General features: G+C 41.2%; 1 protein-coding gene across 1 annotated transcript in view; it reads right to left on the bottom strand.

The window, feature by feature from the left end:
- Positions 1-3,703: 3,703 nt before the first annotated feature.
- Positions 3,704-20,818, bottom strand: part of LOC146681541 (ATP-binding cassette sub-family C member 4-like) — a 38,900-nt gene continuing 21,785 nt past the window's right edge. The window contains exons 15-31 of the mRNA XM_085449063.1: positions 20,048-20,266; positions 18,147-18,284; positions 17,976-18,013; positions 17,442-17,566; positions 17,134-17,280; positions 15,173-15,252; positions 13,964-14,114; positions 13,743-13,862; positions 13,232-13,342; positions 11,403-11,503; positions 11,106-11,297; positions 10,867-11,022; positions 10,232-10,321; positions 7,672-7,844; positions 7,441-7,546; positions 6,743-6,877; positions 3,704-6,652 (exon numbers count right to left, since the gene is read on the bottom strand). Of these exons, the coding sequence (XP_085305189.1) occupies positions 6,635-6,652; positions 6,743-6,877; positions 7,441-7,546; positions 7,672-7,844; positions 10,232-10,321; positions 10,867-11,022; positions 11,106-11,297; positions 11,403-11,503; positions 13,232-13,342; positions 13,743-13,862; positions 13,964-14,114; positions 15,173-15,252; positions 17,134-17,280; positions 17,442-17,566; positions 17,976-18,013; positions 18,147-18,284; positions 20,048-20,266 (2,100 nt within the window). The 3' untranslated portion in view covers positions 3,704-6,634. The remainder of the gene's footprint in view (positions 6,653-6,742; positions 6,878-7,440; positions 7,547-7,671; positions 7,845-10,231; positions 10,322-10,866; positions 11,023-11,105; positions 11,298-11,402; positions 11,504-13,231; positions 13,343-13,742; positions 13,863-13,963; positions 14,115-15,172; positions 15,253-17,133; positions 17,281-17,441; positions 17,567-17,975; positions 18,014-18,146; positions 18,285-20,047; positions 20,267-20,818) is intronic.

Here is a 20,818-nt window from a genome sequence, read left to right on the forward strand (position 1 = left end):
GTTTCAAAAAGTAGTCATTACTGACTACCTCCAGGGCAAATGTCACCTTCATCTCAAACAGCTACCTCTCTGCAAACATCAGTGTCTTCCTGCGGATGCAGGAGCTGCTCAGAAGGTACGGGGCTGTTATTGTATCTCGATACCTGTGTGCGTATTTCTGTGTGACTACATGAGCTCACAAAAAAGGGAAAACAATCATTTTTTAAAAGACCTCCAGTGGCATTCAGTCAATCCACAGGCTTTCACCAATCACAGTTCAGTGTACTAAAATTTGTCCTGGATGTGTTCCAACATCTCAGATATGCTGACTTATGAATGAGGGTTGAGTGTATTTTCATACCTTTATAAAAATGACAAGCAACAAGGAAATTGGGACTGACGTGCAAGGCAGTCAGACTGGCTAAGCTGCAGCTCACCTGTGAGACACTAATGAGTGGAAAACCCAGTAATCTGGAAAGATGATGCCAGCTTCCTCCTGATCAATGTTAGGGAGAATAAATGTTCCACATGCAGTGTTGGTCAAGTTAAGTGAAAAAAGTAATCAGTAACTAATTACTGATGCAGGTGCAGGTGTGCCGCAGCGGTCAGTGGAAGAATCCGCAAGTTTCTCTGTGAATTTCCCATTCCGTGGCAGCGTACTCGGTGCTTGTGTTTAGGGGTTTTTTTCGCTGTAAAAAGAAGTTTTGTTCCCACGCAGTGAGTGAACAGCGGACGCTAATGTTTTTGTCACTGGAACCTATGGTTTAAGAAAGATGCATTTCCCTTAAATTATATTAAATTATTTTAATATTAGATTTGTAAAGCCTAAAGTTGTATGGCTCAAAACTGTTACAAAACTATAGCAGCAGATAAACAGCACACATAAGCTGTAGAAACAAAGAAAAGGAACGCCAGGTGATCCGTTTGTAAGGAATTCAGTCCCACAGTGCATGAATCTACAGGAATATCAGCATTATCTCCACTGAGGTAACATTACAGTATTTATTCTACACAAGTATTGAAAGAATGAAAAACAGGCTTCAGGCTGCTGCGTCCACGTCCTCAGGAGCAAGCGTTCCAATATCTGTCAGGACTGGACACCAGAAAAAGAAGACTCAATATCCATGAAAGGCTGGATATTTAATTTGGGTTAAAATATCTTCAGGATGAAAAGGAAATGAAAATACAGACATGTTTATGTAACCCAGATGGAGACAGCGGAAACACACATCTTGCTTTACTCAAACACAACTACAGAAAGTTTCCTGGCAAAACTCAATGACTGGTTGTTGCTCTCTGGAATTGTTGCATGCACAGCGGTTTGTCTCTTTGTCAGCATTAAACCATACCTCAGCCTTCAAACAAGGGAAAGTGGTAGAGTAAAGATCCAAAGACATTTTCAGTCACATTGCTGCACAGATCCTGATGAATTCAGTTCAGTTTTATGTATAACAGTCACCTCAAGCCACTTTATATTCTAAGGCAACGATCCTACAATAGTAGAGACATAACAGAAGGCACACTGTGAAGGAGAGCAAGAGATTAATAACTAATAATTAAAGGCAAAGTGGTATACCGATGTGATGAAGAAGATACACTCAGTGGATCATGGGAAGCCTCCAGCAGCCTAGGCCTATTGCAGCATAACTAAGGGTGGGTTCAGGGTCACCTGATCAGCCCTAACGATATGCTTTAGCAAAAAGGAAAGTTTTAAGCTGAAGGGTTCAAATCCCGCCTTCACCTTCCTGGTCAAAAACTGATCTGATCTACGGGGATGTTGTTTCCATACGGATGTTCCAGACGCTTTTATAATGTGAGAAAAACAGATAGTGAATAGTGAATCTAACACGTCAGCCTTTTACAAATATCTGTTCCCCGTTCTCAGCATCAACATAGTAAACCAGGCATGGGACTGGTTAAGCAATAATTCAATTAGCTCAGGATAAAAATGGATTCAGAAGGCTGCGCTTGTGAGTTTGAGGTACAGCGTGTTCTTTTGTTTTTAGTTTTTTATTATAATTGAATAATAATTTAAAAGAATCTTTGAACACAAATTTGCTCTTGCTATCAAGTCTAACAAGGACATCTAAGAAATTTTGGAGAAGTACCTTTAACAGTGTAACATCTGCAACATTGTTTCAACTTTTATTTTAGAACAATTTTTCACTGTGACTATATATCAACAAAACGCAGACACCTGATGGTTATTCACCATCAAAACATTTGCTGGGCAGTTTCTCATAATGTCATCATCTGTTTTATAAGGTGTTGATTTAATGTACATTGATTTCGACATTTCCAGGCTCAAGTGTTTCTGCTGTCACTATCTTAGCTGCAAAACACAAAAAATGGATGGGTCTGACTGTGCATACTGGGCCTACAGAGAGGAGGTTCAGGATATGAAGAGATTGTGTGACAACAACAACCTACATCTGAACACAACCAAGACCAAGGAGATGGTAATCGACTTCAGGAGAACAAAGTGATCTGAGTACTCCACCCTCTACATTGATGGAAAGGAGGTAGAAAGAGTAGAAAGCTTTAAGTTCCTCAGGGTCCACATCTTGGCCAACCTTACCTGGTCCACAAACATTTCCCACCAGGTAGAAAAAGAACAACCAAGGATGTACTTTCTTAGGAAGCCCAAATACCCTAAAGACTGCTAATTAACTTCTACCGCTCCGCTTATCTTATAGTGACTAACGAGTTGACAGCATCTCGCTAATGAAAATATGTATTTACAAAGACAGCAGCAGCTGTGCATGCCAGCTCAAGTAGACAGTGTAGCAGTGCCAAGCTAAATGCAAACTGCAGTGCAAAACGAGTTCGTTTGTGTTGCTCTCAGTTCAAGCCCTTTACAGTTAAGAGTCATAGTGATTTACAGCAGTGGTCAGGAATTTACAGAATACCGAGGTCAATGTTATCTTCCAACAGCTGTGGTTCCAAGATTTTTAATCTTATGACCCTTTAGTACTGTCTACCAAATGTCTACTGAAAACCATTTGTCATTCTGTGCATGTGACCTTTAATTAATGATTTTCAGATTATTTTAATAGATATTTTGTTATGCCCAGAAAAGTGTTGACTTTAATTCAAAAGCCAAAGACAGTCTATGTTCTACACCTCACATTTTTTTAACAGTAACAAAAAAAATAAATAAAATGGGTCAGTTGAATTTTGTGAAAAAAATGGTTGACACAATGACTTCAGCAAACTTTTGTCATTCAAACCTAACATTAGGTTCACAGTTTACAAAAGCACTGGTTAAGAAAAACATACCCAAAAACAAACTGATAGAAGCAATATAAAACCACCCCATAAATTTCAATTTTCAAAACACTATACAGGAGTATTTGGAGCCACACATTTCCAGACAGCAGTCTTTTAATATTTAAGGTAAGGAATCAATGAGACACAAGTCTCACACTGTTAAAGTAATTTACAAAGAGTGTAAAACAAGGCAAGCAAAGCAAAAGAATAATATCCCCCCCCCCCCCAAAAAAAAAAAAAAAAATCAATAAAGGTTTAGCAGAGGAGACTTTTATAACAGTGATGTATACAGTTGTAGCTAAATCAATACTACATTATGACATCTCTGCTGGCTGTGGTCAGAGATGCAACCAGACACATATTTGGCCACAGAAATAGCTAGCAGGCGTACATAACAAGAATTAAATGTTCTGTAGTTGATACACAGAAATGCAGAGAATTTTTCACCCCAGCACAGTCAGTGACTTGTGCACCAGAAGCTTTGCTAGAAAAACAATAATGAACAGCCACGATTACAAGTATTTGCAGAACTCAAGCAAACTGTTTCTTACACCATCACATTGTTCATAACCAAATTGCACAACGTTCATTATAGCTATGGATGCATGGGCATCCAACCAATGAACAGCAATAAATCTAATCACATCAAATCTAGGCTTAAAGATAAGATAATGTCCAAAACAAAGTCAGGGTTCAAAAACATTTTTTAAAGAAAAAAATAACCATCAGGTTTGGGAAACTGCAGGTATGTGCCAAGTAGGGATGGGTATCGTTTAGGTTTTATCCGATACCGGTGCCAAATCGGTACTTTTGAAACGGTGCCGGTGCTTAAACGGTGCTCGAACCGGTGCTTAAAGAATGGAGAACACAAACTTTGTCCAAAAACCTCTCATGTTCAGCTGGGGTTTTTTGTAAAAAGATAACAATGTGTGCCTTTTCTGCAGCTATGGGGCATATATGGTATCACTCTTGGCTGGAAGCAGTGCTTAAACAATGGAAAAAACACAAACTTTGTCCAAAAACCTCTCATGTTTAACTGTTTCCCACTTTTTCTTTGGTCATTTTAGCCTTTTTGGCCAGGGTGAAGCGAGTATCTGCCATCAAACAAGAAGACAGCCGCATGTAGCTATGATGATGTTTGCTAGTTCACCTTACATGCATTAATGTAATAACGTGGTTAGCCTACTCAACGTAAATTACACACGAACAACATGAAGCTACTCATGCAGAGAAGAACGGCGGCTGCTGCATTATCATCCTCATCATTTCTGCTACACTGGCAGGGCTAGGGGCCAGGACTCTATTCTTCGGGTTTTTGGGGGATGTTGCTCCGGGTCCGATAACTGGCAACCCACCCGACGTGCACGGTGTGAGGTCTCGCAGCAAGCTATCAAATACGGCGCATTTCTCGGCTTTTAAAAAAAACGCTATGCGTCGCCAGCTGTTTCATCGGATTTGAGGTGTTACCTCCTTTGACAGTATCACAGTATCAGCTTAAAGCACTTGTTGCTGCTGAGTTTGCATATTTTGCTGTGAAGTACAGCCAGACTTTTGACCGCTTCGCCTTGGACATTTTTAATCTGTAGCTCTGCTCTAAAAGAACGTACGTACCTGGCCCCGCCTACTATCCTCGGAAACGTAAAATGATTGGCTAGAAGTGTATCACAGCTCAGGAAAAAAAAGCACCGAAATAAAGCACCGAAATGTGCGCTGCTTTTCGGTCTGGTTACTACCGTTTATGTCAGAACCGGTGCCATCATGGCACCGGACACCGGTACCCATCCCTAGTGCCAAGGTAACCAAACACTGTGTATGGATATGTTACATCTGTTTTTCTCACTGAATAATGGATAGGAGTTTTCATGTATGACTTATTTGGGTTCATTTCATGTATAATTGTTAACAGGAATGTATTTTATTCCAATGATAATGTAGCTAGTTACTTTAGGAAAGCTCAGCACACTATAGAACGGAAGCTCTCTCTATTAGGAATACATCTAACAGAACAACGGAGTCCAGTTAAACTGAACTTGTGTGGTTTAAAACTGCTTTGTACCTTCTCTATACTAACTGAAGACTCCAAAGCTGAAAAAGAAACACTGAAATTGCAAAAATCATCAATGTTCCTGGCAAACAAATTGGCAACCACTGATCATTTTCACACATCATTTGTTCATGGATTTGGTTTATTATGAAACAACACCTACTCAGGCAGGTGGCTCAGGAGTTAGAGCATGACATCACTAGACAGGCGGTTCAATCCTTGAAAAAGTGCTTGTATGAATGTGTGTGTGAATGGTGTTTAAAGTACTTTGAGTAATCAAGTAAAAAAGCACTATATGAGAACCAGTCCATTTACCCATCTCCAGTCTTTATGCTACACAAACTACCATCTAGCTTCAGCTCCTTAGTTAATGAAGAGTCACAAGAGGTTTGCTGTTAGAATTATGAACAGCATTAATGGAGGAAAATTCACTGGTTACTTCAAAGGAGAGAATTCGTGTTAGAGCCAGTAGCTAGATATAAATTTAGGCATTTACTTCCAGAATTTACATAGACTGTTGTAAGTATACCTAAACTCTTTCACCACAGCAGGGCCATTGTGGCTACTACATTATTACTGCTGCTAAATGGAAACCTGACACCAAGATAGTGAACCTTGAACTATAGAGTAGCAGAAGACAACACTGTCAACTAAGCACAATAAAGAGTCAGTTGGAGTAGAGCCCCACCATCATCCCATCCTATAGTCAAGACTACTAAAAAGACATAAGCTCTGGATGATCCACCACACAGTCTGCTCCAGCCCCAGTTTTCAGCCCTGGACTCCTGGACATTTAAGATTCAGCTTTATCTGGTTTGCATAGGCAGCAACCTGCCCAGTCAACCTTTCTGACCTGCTCCCTGTTCCCTCAATATCCCAACCCCTTTAAATTCTGCAATAAATATTAATCTTTCTATATAACTCTAGCTTCCTATCTGTTTGTGTTGTCAGCTAATCCTCTTAGCTATGGGTCATCGGATAGGAGAGTGGTTATTAAAATATGTAACCAATAAGCACTGCAAGGCAACCAAGTGTAGCACAATTGTAGAGCTCAGCATTTCAAAAAAAGGGGTAAATATAACCCCTGGAAGGTTCGTGGTATAAATGATCCTTATCATTTGTAATGATCATTGTTGTGTTTTTTCATTTAGGTGTAAGCCATGGATCAGAGACGGCAGTGATTTCTTTTAGTAGTTAGACATTTATTTAAAAATACCAAGGGCGTCCAATTTAAACCCACGGTGGTTCTACTGTTCTAGGATCCAAGTGTACAAGTTAGCAAAGTGGTAGAAGGCTTCCAGTTCTTAGGCACAACAGTCACGCTTCACTGGCCACAGACTTTCAGGACCTCTGTGCTGCCTGGAGGGGAAAAACGTTATTTTAATTCGAATTAACTTAAAAACAGAGTCCAAAGTTCTCTCTCCACCCTATCCACTTTTTTCAGCTCACCTGTCTAGCTGACTCCAGTAGAGATGCTGACTCAGCCTGGCCCATCTGTTGCACCATCCTGTAGAGAGCACCTTCTTTGTTTTGCAGCAGGGTAAAGGGGTGGTCGAATTCCTGGATGGTCCCACTCTCCAGAACCTTAAAAATAGACAAATGTCCTCTTCACCAATAACGGTAAACTTACAGTCCTTTAAAAGCTAGCATGTGAAAAATATATAAAGACTGACACGCTACACAGCAATAATAATGAACTCAAATTAGTTTGAAAATGGTGCTACATCTCAAAAACTACTTTGGAAAATATATCTATAAATTGGGACGATCCTGATTGTAATCTTTACCAATATCAGTTATTTCATGGGCCCAGAACTTTAAATCCATTCACTGTGACTGATTCGTCTGTTATCCAGACATGTAACAGTCCTCTGCAGTCCTTTTTTAAACTGACAACCTGCTAAGGATGAGCCAAACAGGAACCTGGCCAGTGCATGATCGCTTTCACGATCATTAGGCATGGGTACTGATTGACAAAATGCATTTCCCACCCCTATGAAAACTGATTAACACACTGTCAGACTGAAAATGGACAGCTAAAGTTAAAATTTAAAGATCCTCAAGGTGTTCCTGAGAGATAATATGATTATAAAACATGGTTGATTGAAATTAAATTAAACTGCACTGAGACAGAAGAGATGACTCACAAGTATGCGGTCACTGTCTATAATGGTGTTGAGGCGATGCGCGATAGTGATCACTGTGCATTCTTTGAACTTGTCTCGTATGGTTTTCTGGATCAGCTCGTCTGTCCTGTAATCACAGCAACAACCAAAACACAGTAGAAACATATGGGAGAGGTGTGCTGAGAAAACTAGTGGATGTGTAATGACATTTCTGTGTATGCTTTATATGTGCTGGCAATGTGTTTGGAGGACCTCGGGTCCACGTTAGCTGTGGCTTCATCGATGATGAGGATGCGGTTCTTCCTCAGGATGGCTCTGGCTAGACACACCAGCTGCCTCTGACCCACACTGAAGTTGGAGCCCGACTCAGCCAAGACAGCCTCCAACTTTCCAGGGAGCTCCTCCACCACAGACTTCAGCTGTACCTTTGTTTATACGGAGCAACCATCAAGAGCTGTCTTTGGTTTATTCTTTAAAACAATGTCCTTGATTAGAGTTTCTAAAAACAATCAAATGACATATACAGTGCATCCAAAAAGTATTGACAGTACTTCACTTGCTTCACAGCCTTATTCCAAAATAGATGAATTTCATTTCTCATAAAGTGAAATAAAAACACTGGTGGCCACAAGTGCTATACCCCAGAATCCTAGCAGATGCACCTATGGTAAAAATCCTAGGTGTCTTCCTAGGAAACATGACCTCTGACCTTGATCTTGAGGTTGAGGTCACAGAGATTCAAATTCGTGGTTCAAACTATAATATGAATTTGAAAATCCTACGTCGCCTAGTTCTTGAATTTTTGCATTCGCAAACTTGGGTAAGACCGGCAAGGTGATGACAGCACTCCCTCAGGCTTTTACGGTTGAGGCATAAAAAGTTAGCTTGAAATTCTCGCAAATTTAGAAAGTAGAAAACAAAAATACAACATGTATTTTTCAATGTACATAAGTATTCACAACCTTTGCTCAATACTTTGTTGAACCTTTGGCAGCAATTAGAGCCTCAAGTCTTTTGAAGTATGATGCTACAACCTTGGCGCACATATTTTTGTGCATTCTTCTATGCAGAAACTCTCAAGCTCCATCATGTTGAATGGGGAATGTTGGAACACAGCCATTTTCACATTTCTCCTGTAGCTCAGTGGGGTGGCTCTGGTATCGGCCAGATGATGAGCAGTGCCTGGTTTCCTCCAGACACAAATCTTGGCATTCAGGCCAGACAGTTCAATCTTTGTTTCATCAGACCAGAGAATTTTGTTTATCATGGTCTGGAGCTCAATTTTGAGTATCATGGCAAAGCCTGTGAATACTTATGTGCCTCCTGGGCACCTCCTGGGTGAGGTGTTCCGGGCATGTCCACCGGGAGGAGGCCCCAGGACAGACCCAGGACACGCTGGAGAGATTATGGCTGTGTCCCAATTCAGGGTCTGCACGCTTGAAGTACACGCACTACGTATGGTGTGTACTATAAGTATGAGAAGTGCGGAAGTGAGATGCTTGTGAAATGGGACGGTCTAGCCTTCGTCGCGCTGTTCAGGTTGCCTAGCAACCATGATACTAACCGCAAGTAACGTTACATACAGCTTTGTTTGACAGAAATGAAGGAGAAACAAATGTTTTGTTAGTCATGCATTTTCGTCATGACATCACTTTGATTAGTTGAGTATCTGAGGCTGAGACCACGGGACTGTAAAACATGATTGTTGGGCTTCATTTCTGTACTGAGCAGTCATTTCAAGATTAGTCAGTAAATAACAATTAGTTGTTCATGAGACTAAAATCATCCCACTGTGGTAATGTAAATATAATATGGACGCTGAAAGTACAAACATCACTAATGTCACACAACTTTGCCGACATGTGGCCAACAGCAATGTTTTAATGTTCTTCATTATTAAACATTCGCACATAAGTAAGTGACATCATATTCAGTACTTTGACAGTTCACTCTTCGGCCACTCCCTTCTGCCGTATTTTGCGGCAAAATTCTCCACACCCACCAACGCGCTATGAATTGTGGGATATATGGGACCACGAAGCGTGCACTTCGGATTGGGACAGCCGTCGTCGCGTGGCGGTGACGTAATCGCACTTAAAATGCGTACTTCAAGCGTGCAGACCCTGAATTGGGACACAGCCCATATCTCTTGGCAGGCCTGGAAATGCCTTGGTCTTCCCCCAGGTAGCCTGGAAGAGATGGCTGGGGAGAGGGAGGTCTGGGCTTCTCTGCTTTGGCTGCTGCCCTGTGACCTGGCCCCAGAGAAACGGAAGAGGGAGGGAGGGAGGCAGGATGGATGTATGGATGGATATTTTTAATAAATTTGCATGAATTTCAAACTTTTTTTTATCACTTTCTTAATATGGGTGCAAGGGGTGAAAATGAATTTAATGCAATTTAGAATTAATCTGAAACATGACAAAACCTGGAAGAAGTGAAGTGCTGTGAATAATTTGGTGCACTGCAATATTTACAATGCAATATGTATTATTAACATAAAATCACTCAAAAGAAATCCAGCTTAAGTGCATATACTGTACCTACACAGTATACTTTCTGTCTAGCCAAAGAATTTTTAACACAAAAATGCCGGTTTGATCTTTAAAGACAAAGTTAATTCATCCATATATTTTTCAAAGCATAGTTGAATCCCAGATATTTATTAGTACAAGGGTATATGTATATGATATAAGTTATGTGTATATAGATTTACAATAATTTAAGTAAATTTCTGCAATAAAGAGACCGGAGGGGAGGGCATGCTGTGAAACAACTGGAAGCTGTAACTAAAGTCCCGGATGGGATTACTAGCCTCTTCCAGAGCTTTCCACAGGTCTTCATCTCTATGCTGGTTAAAAGGGTCCAGGTTTGTCCTCACAGTGCCAGTAAACAGAACTGGGTCCTGGAAAACAAAGAAGAGAGAAGTGAGGCAGAATCACAGATATACTTGATTTGAGCATAAATACAAGGTGTATTAATCAGTTTCATACTACACATTTTCATTTTTAATTTAATTTAATTTGCTTTCATTTTGTTTTTCTTGTTTTTACTTCCTCAAAAAATAAGCCTTGAAGCCCCATATTCTTTTACCACTGCTTGGCTTACAAACGAACAGATCCTTAGAGTCAAGGGTCACAGAGGAGTTTGTTTTATAACTTCAGCACTTTGCTACAAAGCTCTACATGCAGGTCCACACAAGTGTTACATTATAAAATCCTCCCAACAGGTGATGATAACACGATAAGATACACAGCAGTGCATGGGCAGAAGCAAAGAAGAACGTGGGTACTAAACACGAGTGCAAAATTATGTAGGCCTACGATTTAAGGTCTCTCTCATCAGGCAGGTGTTCTGTGCAGCCACAATACATTTTCCTCATAAATTCCAGCTATGAAATGAAATATCAAAAAACACAATAGGCAGAATAGGTGTCATCTGATGTTGTACCTGAGGAATGATGGACATCTTCTGGCGCAGGTCATGGAGGCCGATCTCAGAGGTCACAACACCATCGATGTAGATCTTCCCCTGGGGCTCTGCCAGGCGGAAAATAGCCGAGACCAGAGAGCTTTTCCCCGCTCCTGTTCTACCCACAATACCGACCTGACCCAGACGAACACACAGAACATCAACAGCTGATCATCACTCAGACCCACCCACTATCTGTCTGCAAACAAATGTGTCACCTTCTCTTTGGCATGAAACGTGGCACTAATCTCTTTGAGGACCGGCGGTCCGTCTGTGTCGTAGAAGAAGTTCACTCGATCAAAGGTTATCATTCCTTGGCTCAGCCAATCAGAGGGAGGATGCTGCTGAGTTTCCCAGGGCCCTTCATTTTTTAGCTCAGTGTACTCCACCACCCTCTCCACTGATGTCATCTGAAAAAATCACGAGCTACCTTCAGCAGGTCATAACAGCATGTCATGTGAATATCTGATAACAGAAGAAAAAAGCCTTAAATTTAAATGTCACTCTGTTTTTACCATGTTCTCCACCTCGGCACTTTGTCTCACTGTCCACTGGAAGTTTCCCATCAGTGTCACAGCATAGGTAAGAACCAGGCCTACCTCTCCAGCCACCAGCCCTAATAAATTTAAGAAGGAAAAAAAACAGACCACGTGAGTTTGTTCTTCTAAACCTATTTAACAAAGTGTTGAATTGGCCAGTGTGCTGCCAGTTTAGCTTTTGTAGCTTTAGCTTGGACTCTGGTATTGCAGTCAGTAACACATTGCCATCTTTACATAATTTTTAGTCAAATCGTTTTGTAACTGCAAAAGTACAAGATCATTGTGCAAAGAAAGTGACACTAGTAAGAGACATGAAAGCAAAAGACATATATTCACTGAGATGGTTCTACCTTCATAATATTGGGAGTGATCCTGAATGTTACTTGAGCTTTATAGCAAGACGAGTAAAGAAAAACCCTTTTACCCAGTGGATCATTTTTCTCTGTTTTATTTAAACCACAAAAGAGAAACTAAAACTGCATGCAGATAACAGATCTCAAATTACATGCATCATTTGCAAGGTCTCCAATCATCAGGAGTCTAAGGAGCTTGGAAAGAAAAGCGTCTGGACTTCTTTAAATTTCCTTGAAGATGTTTCACCTCTCATCCAAGAAGCTTCTTCAGTTCTAAGAGTAATTGGTGGAGAGTCCCAGATTTTAAGCCCTATCTGAGTGTTCCCCCAAGAGGGACATGGACCCCCTATTGATCCTCTACCTAATCACACGAGCCAAGGTGTGAAAACGGGTGTGGGTCACAATCAACCAAGGTTTTGTGTGAACCCACTGTTAAGCCTAGCCCGACCCTAATCAGGAGCTTTAATTAACTAATTAATTAAAAAAAAAAAAAAAAAAGCAAAGCCAGTAACGTAACACCGTAAATAAGACAGGACTGAGACCTTGGTAAAAATCATGCGATGCCACACAATTGCTCTGAATCAAGATAGGAACAGAATTAATCAGTATTTGAGATTATTGAAGGAGAGTTAAATGAATGGACTGTTGCAGATGATTTTTGCAGATGATGTGGTTCTGTTGGCTTCATCGGGTGAGGGCCTCCAGCTCGCACTGGAACGGTTCGCAGCCGAGTGTGAAGCAGTGGGAATGAGGATCAGCACCTCCAAATCTGAGGCCATGGTTCTCAGCCGGAAAAGGGTGGAGTGTCCACTCCGGGTCGGGGATGAGTTCCTGCCCCAAGTGGAGGAGTTCAAGTATCTCGGGGTCTTGTTCGCGAGTGATGGGAGAAGGGAGCCGGAGATCGACAGACGGATTGGGGCTGCAGCTGCAGTAATGCAGACGCTGCACCGGTCCGTCGTGGTGAAGAGGGAGCTGAGTGTAAAAGCGAAGCTCTCAATTTACCGGTCGATCTACGTCCCTACCCTCACCTATGGCCACGAGCTGTGGGTAGTGACCGAAAGAACGAGATCGCGGATACAAGCAGCAGAAATGAGCTTCCTCCGAAGGGTGGCTGGCCTCTCCCTCAGAGTAGAGCAGCTGCTGCTCCACATCGAAAGGAGCCAGCTGAGGTGGTTCGGGCATCTGACAAGGATGCCCCCTGGGCGCCTCCTGGGTGAGGTGTTCCAGGCATGTCCCACCGGGAGGAGGCCCCGGGGCAGACCCAGGACACGCTGGAGAGATTATATCTCTCGGCTGGCCTGGGAACGCCTTGGTATTCCCCCGGATAAGCTGGAGGAGGTGGCTGGGGAGAGGGAGGTCTGGGCCTCTTTGCTTAGGCTGCTGCCCCCGCGACCCGGCCCCGGACAAAGCGGATGAAGATGGATGGATGGATGGACGTTGTTAATTCTTTACCATCTCTGAGTAATATCAAGCCAAATGCTGTGAGGGTAATAAATATGGAGCAAATGCTGTCGAGGCGTAGTGCAAACCAGCGGGAGGTCATCAGGAACAAAAACCAGGCCTCTGAAACAAAAGAGCAGAAAAAAACCTGAGACTGAATTACTCAAATTTGAACTTGAGTCAACAATACTCCATCAGCATTTTACAGCTCAGGGGTACAAAACTGCAAAGGCAGACTTATTTTTTGTATCTGGATTACTACAGGGCAAGTAATAGACTTGGTTTGTCGTTCAATTTCTTATTTGTCTTCTTTTTGCTTCGTTAAGCAGATACATCATACATTGAAACCCTGACTGCAGTGGCCTGGGTTCAAGTCTTCACCATTTTGCTGCATGTCTTTCAAAAATGCACCATAGTAAAGTTGTCTCACAGAATTTTTGGACTTAACACTGAAAATTAATCAGTCACTTTACAAATTCCAGTCAGCCTGGAAAGTGTAAATGTTTATTCTCAAAGAGTAAACCTGAGTGAAGGTCCTGATGGGCATCAAAGTCTTTCTTTAACTTCTCTTCTGATCTGGAAGCTCTGATTGTAGAAAGACCATTAAGGGAAGAGGACAGGTGTGAGAGAACTGGACTCCGAGCTGTAGAAAGGGCAAAATGAAAAGACAAGAACTACTTTTGCTGGCCCTTTCAGATTATTTTTTCCCCCAAAACAAATTATATAAATAATAAATCAACATACTTGTTGACTCAAGGCGTTTGATATCACGTGAGGTACGAAGGTACAAGCTCCTCAAATACAGAAAGATTAACAGGAGAGGCACAACAGGGATGAGGATGAGAGGAATAACTGAGGCTGCCACCGCGATAACGCCAACATTCTGTAAAAATAACTTAAAAAAAACATCATATAATGAAAAATAATGAAAACACTGAAAGATCTTGTTAAGTCAAAATAAAGAAAACATGGACCAAGGTAATGAGTGCTACACCTTCTAATCATTTAAGTAATAGTGGCAACTGTCAGTTCATGAAATTTCTTCCCTCCTAGATATTCCACATTCAGCTTTAAGTGGAGCCATTTAGCAACCACAGCATGAAGTTGCAGAGTTACAGAGTGGGGTCACTCTGCTGAGGCACATAGCGCGTTTAAAAAACTACCAGTGCTCAAAAAGCATACAAAAACTCTATGCTGGAAGTCCCAAAAACGTGATTATGTTCATCTGGACGTAGTGTTTTCAGTGGGAGAAACCTCCGGCAGAACCAGGCTCAGGGAGGGGCGGGGCCATCTCCCGTGACCGGTTGGGGTGGGAGAAGGAAAACAGGATAAAAGACATGCTGTGGAAGAGAGCCAGAGATACCTCCCCAACCTTATAAACAGCACATTTGTACAATGACTGAAACCAGCCCAATGAATGAACAATGGGCTGTGGGGTCAGTTCCTTGATTGTTAATATGCAAATTGCCATGACCATTGATCAACAATTACTGATCAAAGCCCATTGATCAAGGGCATGGGTAAAATTCACAGAGAGTTGGGGTATGGCTGCAATCACAGCATTGTAAGTTGGTGAAAGATGTACCCTTAGGCCCCCTCCTCGATTCAGAGATGGTCTTTCCCTTTTCACGTAAATGGCCTCCTTGACTCCACGCTCAAACCAGCGTTCCTCCCTATCCAGGATGTGTAATCCTCATAAACTTGGGGAAACCTGCAGTCAGTCCAGACTGAAGAAGTCACTTGGATGAGTGATGAAACGTTTCTCCCACAAAATGCTATGTCAAGATGAACAGAATCAATTTTTTGGGATTTCCTTACATGGATGATTGAGCATGTATGCTTGAAGGTTCATAGCATGGGTTTCTGTGGACAAGCAGCTCCTGTAAATGTAACATGGTGTAGGTGGCACAGTATTTTTGTCTACATATGTATATAATTTATGGTAGTCTTTACTTGATAGAAGTCCACAAAGGTGATAGGTAGCACGGAGTCCATTTGGCTGACATCTTTGGAAAACCTGTTGAGTATTCTTCCTACAATGCAGACACAGTTTTAATTAACAGGACTATGTTGTTAAAGGGCAGAATGTCAACTTGAAAATATTCTGTGTTATAAGTGGATGTGAGGCCTGCAGTTCAGACTTTAGGAGTTTCTGGCTAATGTGTGTGATTGCTTATTGAAAATGGTTTAAAAATGAAATTAAAAATGAAATTAAACCAAATCTGTGAGCAGAATGTGAGAAAATAACAGCTTTAAAGTTATGTCCTAGATGTTTATGCAATCTATACAGAGATCTCAACTAAAGTAAGCAGGCTAACATGTTAATACCAGCCTTAAAAGCTTTCAGTGTCTCCGGTGTTATTGGATAGTTAGCAAGATTTAATTCTGCGGTTTGTCTTTTAAACATTGGGGATTGATACCTACGAATTTTCCAGTGAAACACTGCCCCAATTGGTGACAGTTTTGATTTATTTTTGAATTAGAGTTGTAGAGGCTAAGCCTACGCTTGAAGCCACTGAGGTGGTCGTTAACGGGGGTGACGCGATGTCACTGGTATGCATGAATTAAGTTCACAGTCCAATAAATCCAGCAGTATGTATCTTGTCCTTTTTGGTCTTTATTCTGTATCGCCTTAGCATAACAGCGCAACGATCACAAACTGTTTGCCTTCTCAATGACACACCTGACGCCGATTACGTGCGTCTACCTTAAATACCTTTACATTACATAATCAAAACAGAAAAAGGTGACCTCTAGTGACCACATAAGGTATTAACCCAAGAATGGCTCCTACACCCCGGCCCCTAATTGAAATGGCTATCAGACATGGCAATTCTAATCACAAAGAAAATAAGGAGCCACTAATACAGTCTACTTTAGACCTATACATTCACATAAATAAACATAAGTAACACACTTTTAGATTACAGTCTCATGTAACAAGCAAAGTTTAGTTACAGGTCTTTCCAGAATATTAGTCTTTGTTTTTAAACGTGCAGATCGCACAAGTCCTTTTTTGTCACGAATGGCTTCCAGAACTCTTCCAAGTGGCCAGGAACCACGCGGTGCAGAAGAATCCATTATAATGACTATATCTCCAGGTTTTAGATTCTTCTTCTTTTGGTTCCATTTTTGTCTCTCCTGTAACAAAGGCAGGTATTCGCGTATCCATCGTTTCCAAAAAAGATCTGAGATGTACTGAGCCTGTTTCCATCTTCTCTTCAGATACATATCCTGAGGGTCAAATAGTCCGGGTGGTAAAGATGGTTTTCCTTTCATCAGGAGGATGTGATTTGGTGTAAGTGGCTCTAGGTCTTTTGGATCATCAGAAAGCTTTGTGATGGGTCTGTCATTTAAAATTGCTTCAATTTCACATAGAACCGTATTTAATCCATCGTCGTCCAACTGTTGTTGCTGAAGAACGGATCTCAGAATTCTTCTGATCACACGAATTATCCGTTCCCAAGTTCCACCATGATGTGATGCTCCAGGCGGATTAAAACTCCTGGCTCCTACAAGAGTCTTACATTTTACACCTTTAAACAATGGACCATGGTTCAGGGGGTTGGGAAGCTCATCTTGTAACCGGAAGGTTGCCGGTTCGATCCGAAGCTCTGTTTGTCTTGGTCGTTGTGTCCTTGGGTAAGACACTTCACCTGGTGATGGCCAGAGGGGCTGATGGCGCGATATGGCAGCCTCGCTTCTGTCAGTCTGCCCCAGGGCAGCTGTGGCTACAACTGTAGCTTGCCTCCACCAGTGTGTGAATGTGAGAGTGAATGAATAGTAGAATTGTAAGCGCTCGGAGGCTCTAGAAAAGCGCTATATAAATGCAATCCATTATTAACAAACACTAGGCAGATAAATATGTGACTGTTTCCTCTTAAAAATAAAAATAAATCCTGTGTAGGCCTCACCTATGGGGTTGACATCAAAGAAGCTAACAGGAGTGTGGAGCACAGCACTAAACATGCTGTTGTGAAGAGTCTGAGCTGATCTCACCAGCCCATGAAATATCACCAAACTCCTGGCAAAACCAAAGACCACAGCTGCTGCTGTCAAACCTAAAAGTAAACACAGCAGGACTATATTAAAAAAATAGTTTGGTATTTGATTTACAGCAGGATATTCTACCAAGTAATATAACATAATGGACACTAAACACATGGTAGTCAACAATAGTATGTGAAGATTTCAGTAAGAACTACAGGACTGAAAGGCTTACCTGAATAAATGCTGAGGTAAAAAGAGAGATTAAACTCTTGGTATGAACTAGTAACATTCATTCCACTTTTAAGGCTAACAGCAGTGACTCTGCTGTTTGTGCCGTTTGTAAAATCATCTCTTGCCCTGTCAGGTGAGAAGACAATTAAACAAAGAACATCACTTAAACAGTCTAATAAAATGTTCTGTAATTAAATGAATAGAAAAGTAAGCTACTGGCGCTACAGAACTGGACTAAAGTCCTGATCTACCACTAATTTCTTTATACTTTGCTTGCAAAATGGGACACACGTGTAGTGAGTTATTGAAAACATACATAGAAATGCAGAACAGAAGGAAAAAATAGATTTATTATTTTTTTGCCTTCCCACTGTCCCCAAAGCGCTTGCTGTTTTATCAAATCTCTTTGTAGGGCCTTTACATTACAATACATCTAAAAACGTTTTAGCTCCTTAGAAGCAAATTATAAAGAAATGAGGTGTATCTCAAGACTTGCACAGTGTTACACAGTACTAAAAGTGTGTTGAGTTCTCACCAGTATACCAACCACCAGTCCTGAAGGATATATGCCACCTATTGAAAAGAAACAAACAATTAAAAAAAAGGTTCAACTTGGTTTTGTTTCTTATGTTCACAATGAATAAAAACATTGCATTAAAAATCTCCATTCACTTGCTAATGGTACCATAAGAGGTCTGTGACTTACCTCAGCTAGAATACTGAGAAATACTATAACCATTAAAACCAGAAGGCTACAGCCTGCCGTGAAGTATGTAAAATAAATGTGACTGCTGACATTTCCTTCAGCTCGTGTCTCCTCTGCAATAGTTTGAATAGCTTCAACCTGCAAAACAAGAAATGATCCAGGCACATCTTTATACTTGAACATAGTTTTACTGTTTGTAATCTCAGAACAAAGCTGACACTTCATGATAGTGCATCTAAAATAATATTAGTGAGAAATATATATATCATGAAAACCTGACCTCAACTCAACAGAACACCTTTAGGATGAATTAGAGCAAGGACCGTGAGCTAGTCCTTCTTGTCTGACCTGATAAATGTGTTTCTGGATGAATGGTCAAATGAGCAAATACTTTTGACAGTATAGTTTTTTCTTATATATTTATTACATGTAACGTGAAATTTGACTGAAAGGAACCGTAGAGTAGGAAAAGGTGAGAATTCTTTCAAAGCTGTTGAAAGGATTGTCAAGAATAGCTGATTTAAGAAATTGGGAGACCTCACATGGAGCGGAAATGGACACATAAAGATGAGCTGAAAGCTGCCATCAAAGCAATCTTAGCTTCAGTAACAACTTTACAGTGCCTGCATGCTGATTACCTACACACCACATTACATGGATGCAGTAATTCAGTGTTAAGTGTATAAGTGCAGTGTATATGTACCATCCATTACCATATCATGTACCATGAATGAACACCACACAGCACCATATCAGCTCAATAAAGCAGTTCACTCTCGGACTGCAGGCTTACTTGTTGTTGCTACAATATTTGGAAGGCAGAGCCTTCAGCTTTCAGGCCCCTCTCTGTACAGCCAGCTTCTAGTATGGATTCAGGAGACAGACACCATCACTACTTTTAAGATTAGACTTTTTATAAAGCATTAGTAAGAGCTGGATCAGGTGACCCTCAAGCCTCTTTTAGTTACACTGCAATAGGTCTAGGGTGCCATGATGCGCTAAGTGTTTCTTCTTCACTCATCTTTTTTTACTTTTTAAGAGGTTGAGGATTTGAGATAGTTGATTTGGGGTTAAATTTTCTGTGTTGTTTTAATTTTCATACATTTTCATGATTTTATTACTTCACCCCTTCACTTCACCCGTTGCCTACTGGTGGTGGTCAGAGGGCCCGGTGGCGCCAGTGTCCGGCAGCCTCGCCTCTGTCAGTGCGCTCCATGGCAGCTGTGGCTACAATGTAGCTTGCCATCAGCAGTGTGTGAATCTGTGTATGAATGTGTGTGTGAATGGTGAATGACTGAATGTCATGTAAAGCACTTTTTGGGTCCTTAGGGACTAAGTAAAGCACTATGCAAATACAGGCCATTTACCATTTATTAACACATTAACTAATTACTTAGAGCAGGGGTGCCCAATCCCAGTCCTCGAGAGCTACCGTCCTGTAGCTTTTAGATGCATCCTTGTTCAAATCAAATGAATCAAATGAATGGCTTGTTATCAGGCCTTTGCCAAACTTGATGGCATGCTGAAGAGGTAATCAAACCGTTTGATTCAGCTGTGTTGGAGTAGGGATGCATCTAAAAGCTGCAGGACAGTAACTCTCGAGGACTGGGATTTGGCACCCCTGACTTAGAGTAAGTGAACTTCTCCAATAGCTACCTGAAGTTAGCATATCTTTTCTAGCCAAATGGCTATCAGATAATATCTACAAATGTCACATATTAGAAGAAGTAATAAATGGACTTGTTTATATACCATGGTACCATATAGAAACTTTAAAGAAAAAGAGAAAGGACAATGCATGGGGGTCTATGAAAATTAATTACATTTTTAAAAAACTGAAGGTAAAACAACACTATTTTGTAAAAATAGCAATGTTCAATCTCTTTAGTAAATATACATACAGGAAGATGCTCAGTGTAGGTGCTTTCTGGTGGAAGGGGGCAGTTGAGGAAACAGTGTGAACTGTGAGAATCATTTGTCCACCGACTTTGTAAAGACAGTTTTTCTGGGTCAGCAAATGGAGACAATTGCTCCTGCTCCTCATCACGTCTCAGCAGGGACACCATATCGAGGTCAGAGGACTGCAGCTCACTGTAGCTTCCCTGGACCATGATTTGACCCTAAAGATGCAACAAAGGAAATCAGTTACTGGACATCTAGGCTGCTGTTCTTTTGGTATATGGATAGTCCAATGGGGGGAAAGGGGGTTGTTCACTGTTTGTAACCCCTGTAGGCTCTACCCTACAGGGGTACCCCAAGACAAACCTTTGCACTTAACCAAGTGAATCTGGAATCTGGGACTCTATAACCCCCTAAAACCCAGTGCATACAATCCTCATCTCCCTTTGAAACACGGGAACAGGTAGAAGTCAAAGGCGTCAAAGGCTTCAATGTAGGAAAGTGTTTACTGAAACTTCTCCAAACAAAGAAATCAAACTCATAAAACCCGAGAAGAATGAGTACTGAGGTCAATCTTAAGGGTGGGTCTGTATGGTCAATGAAACTTTGGAACTCCAAATGTGTGCTCCAAACACAAATACAAAACATCTTAACCACACGGAAAACCATTTTATAAATCTGTACATCCAAACCTAAATAAATGCTGCTTGTTTACGCACAACTTCAAGTTCAGAAATTTGATTATGTTCTTTCAAAAAATCTTCCTGTGCACA

The sequence above is a fragment of the Copadichromis virginalis genome, linkage group LG23, assembly GCF_057382275.1.
Source record: "Copadichromis virginalis isolate Kocher_CV1m ecotype Utaka linkage group LG23, C_Virginalis_male_GT1.1, whole genome shotgun sequence".
In the NCBI taxonomy this organism is placed as follows: Eukaryota; Metazoa; Chordata; class Actinopteri; order Cichliformes; family Cichlidae; genus Copadichromis; species Copadichromis virginalis.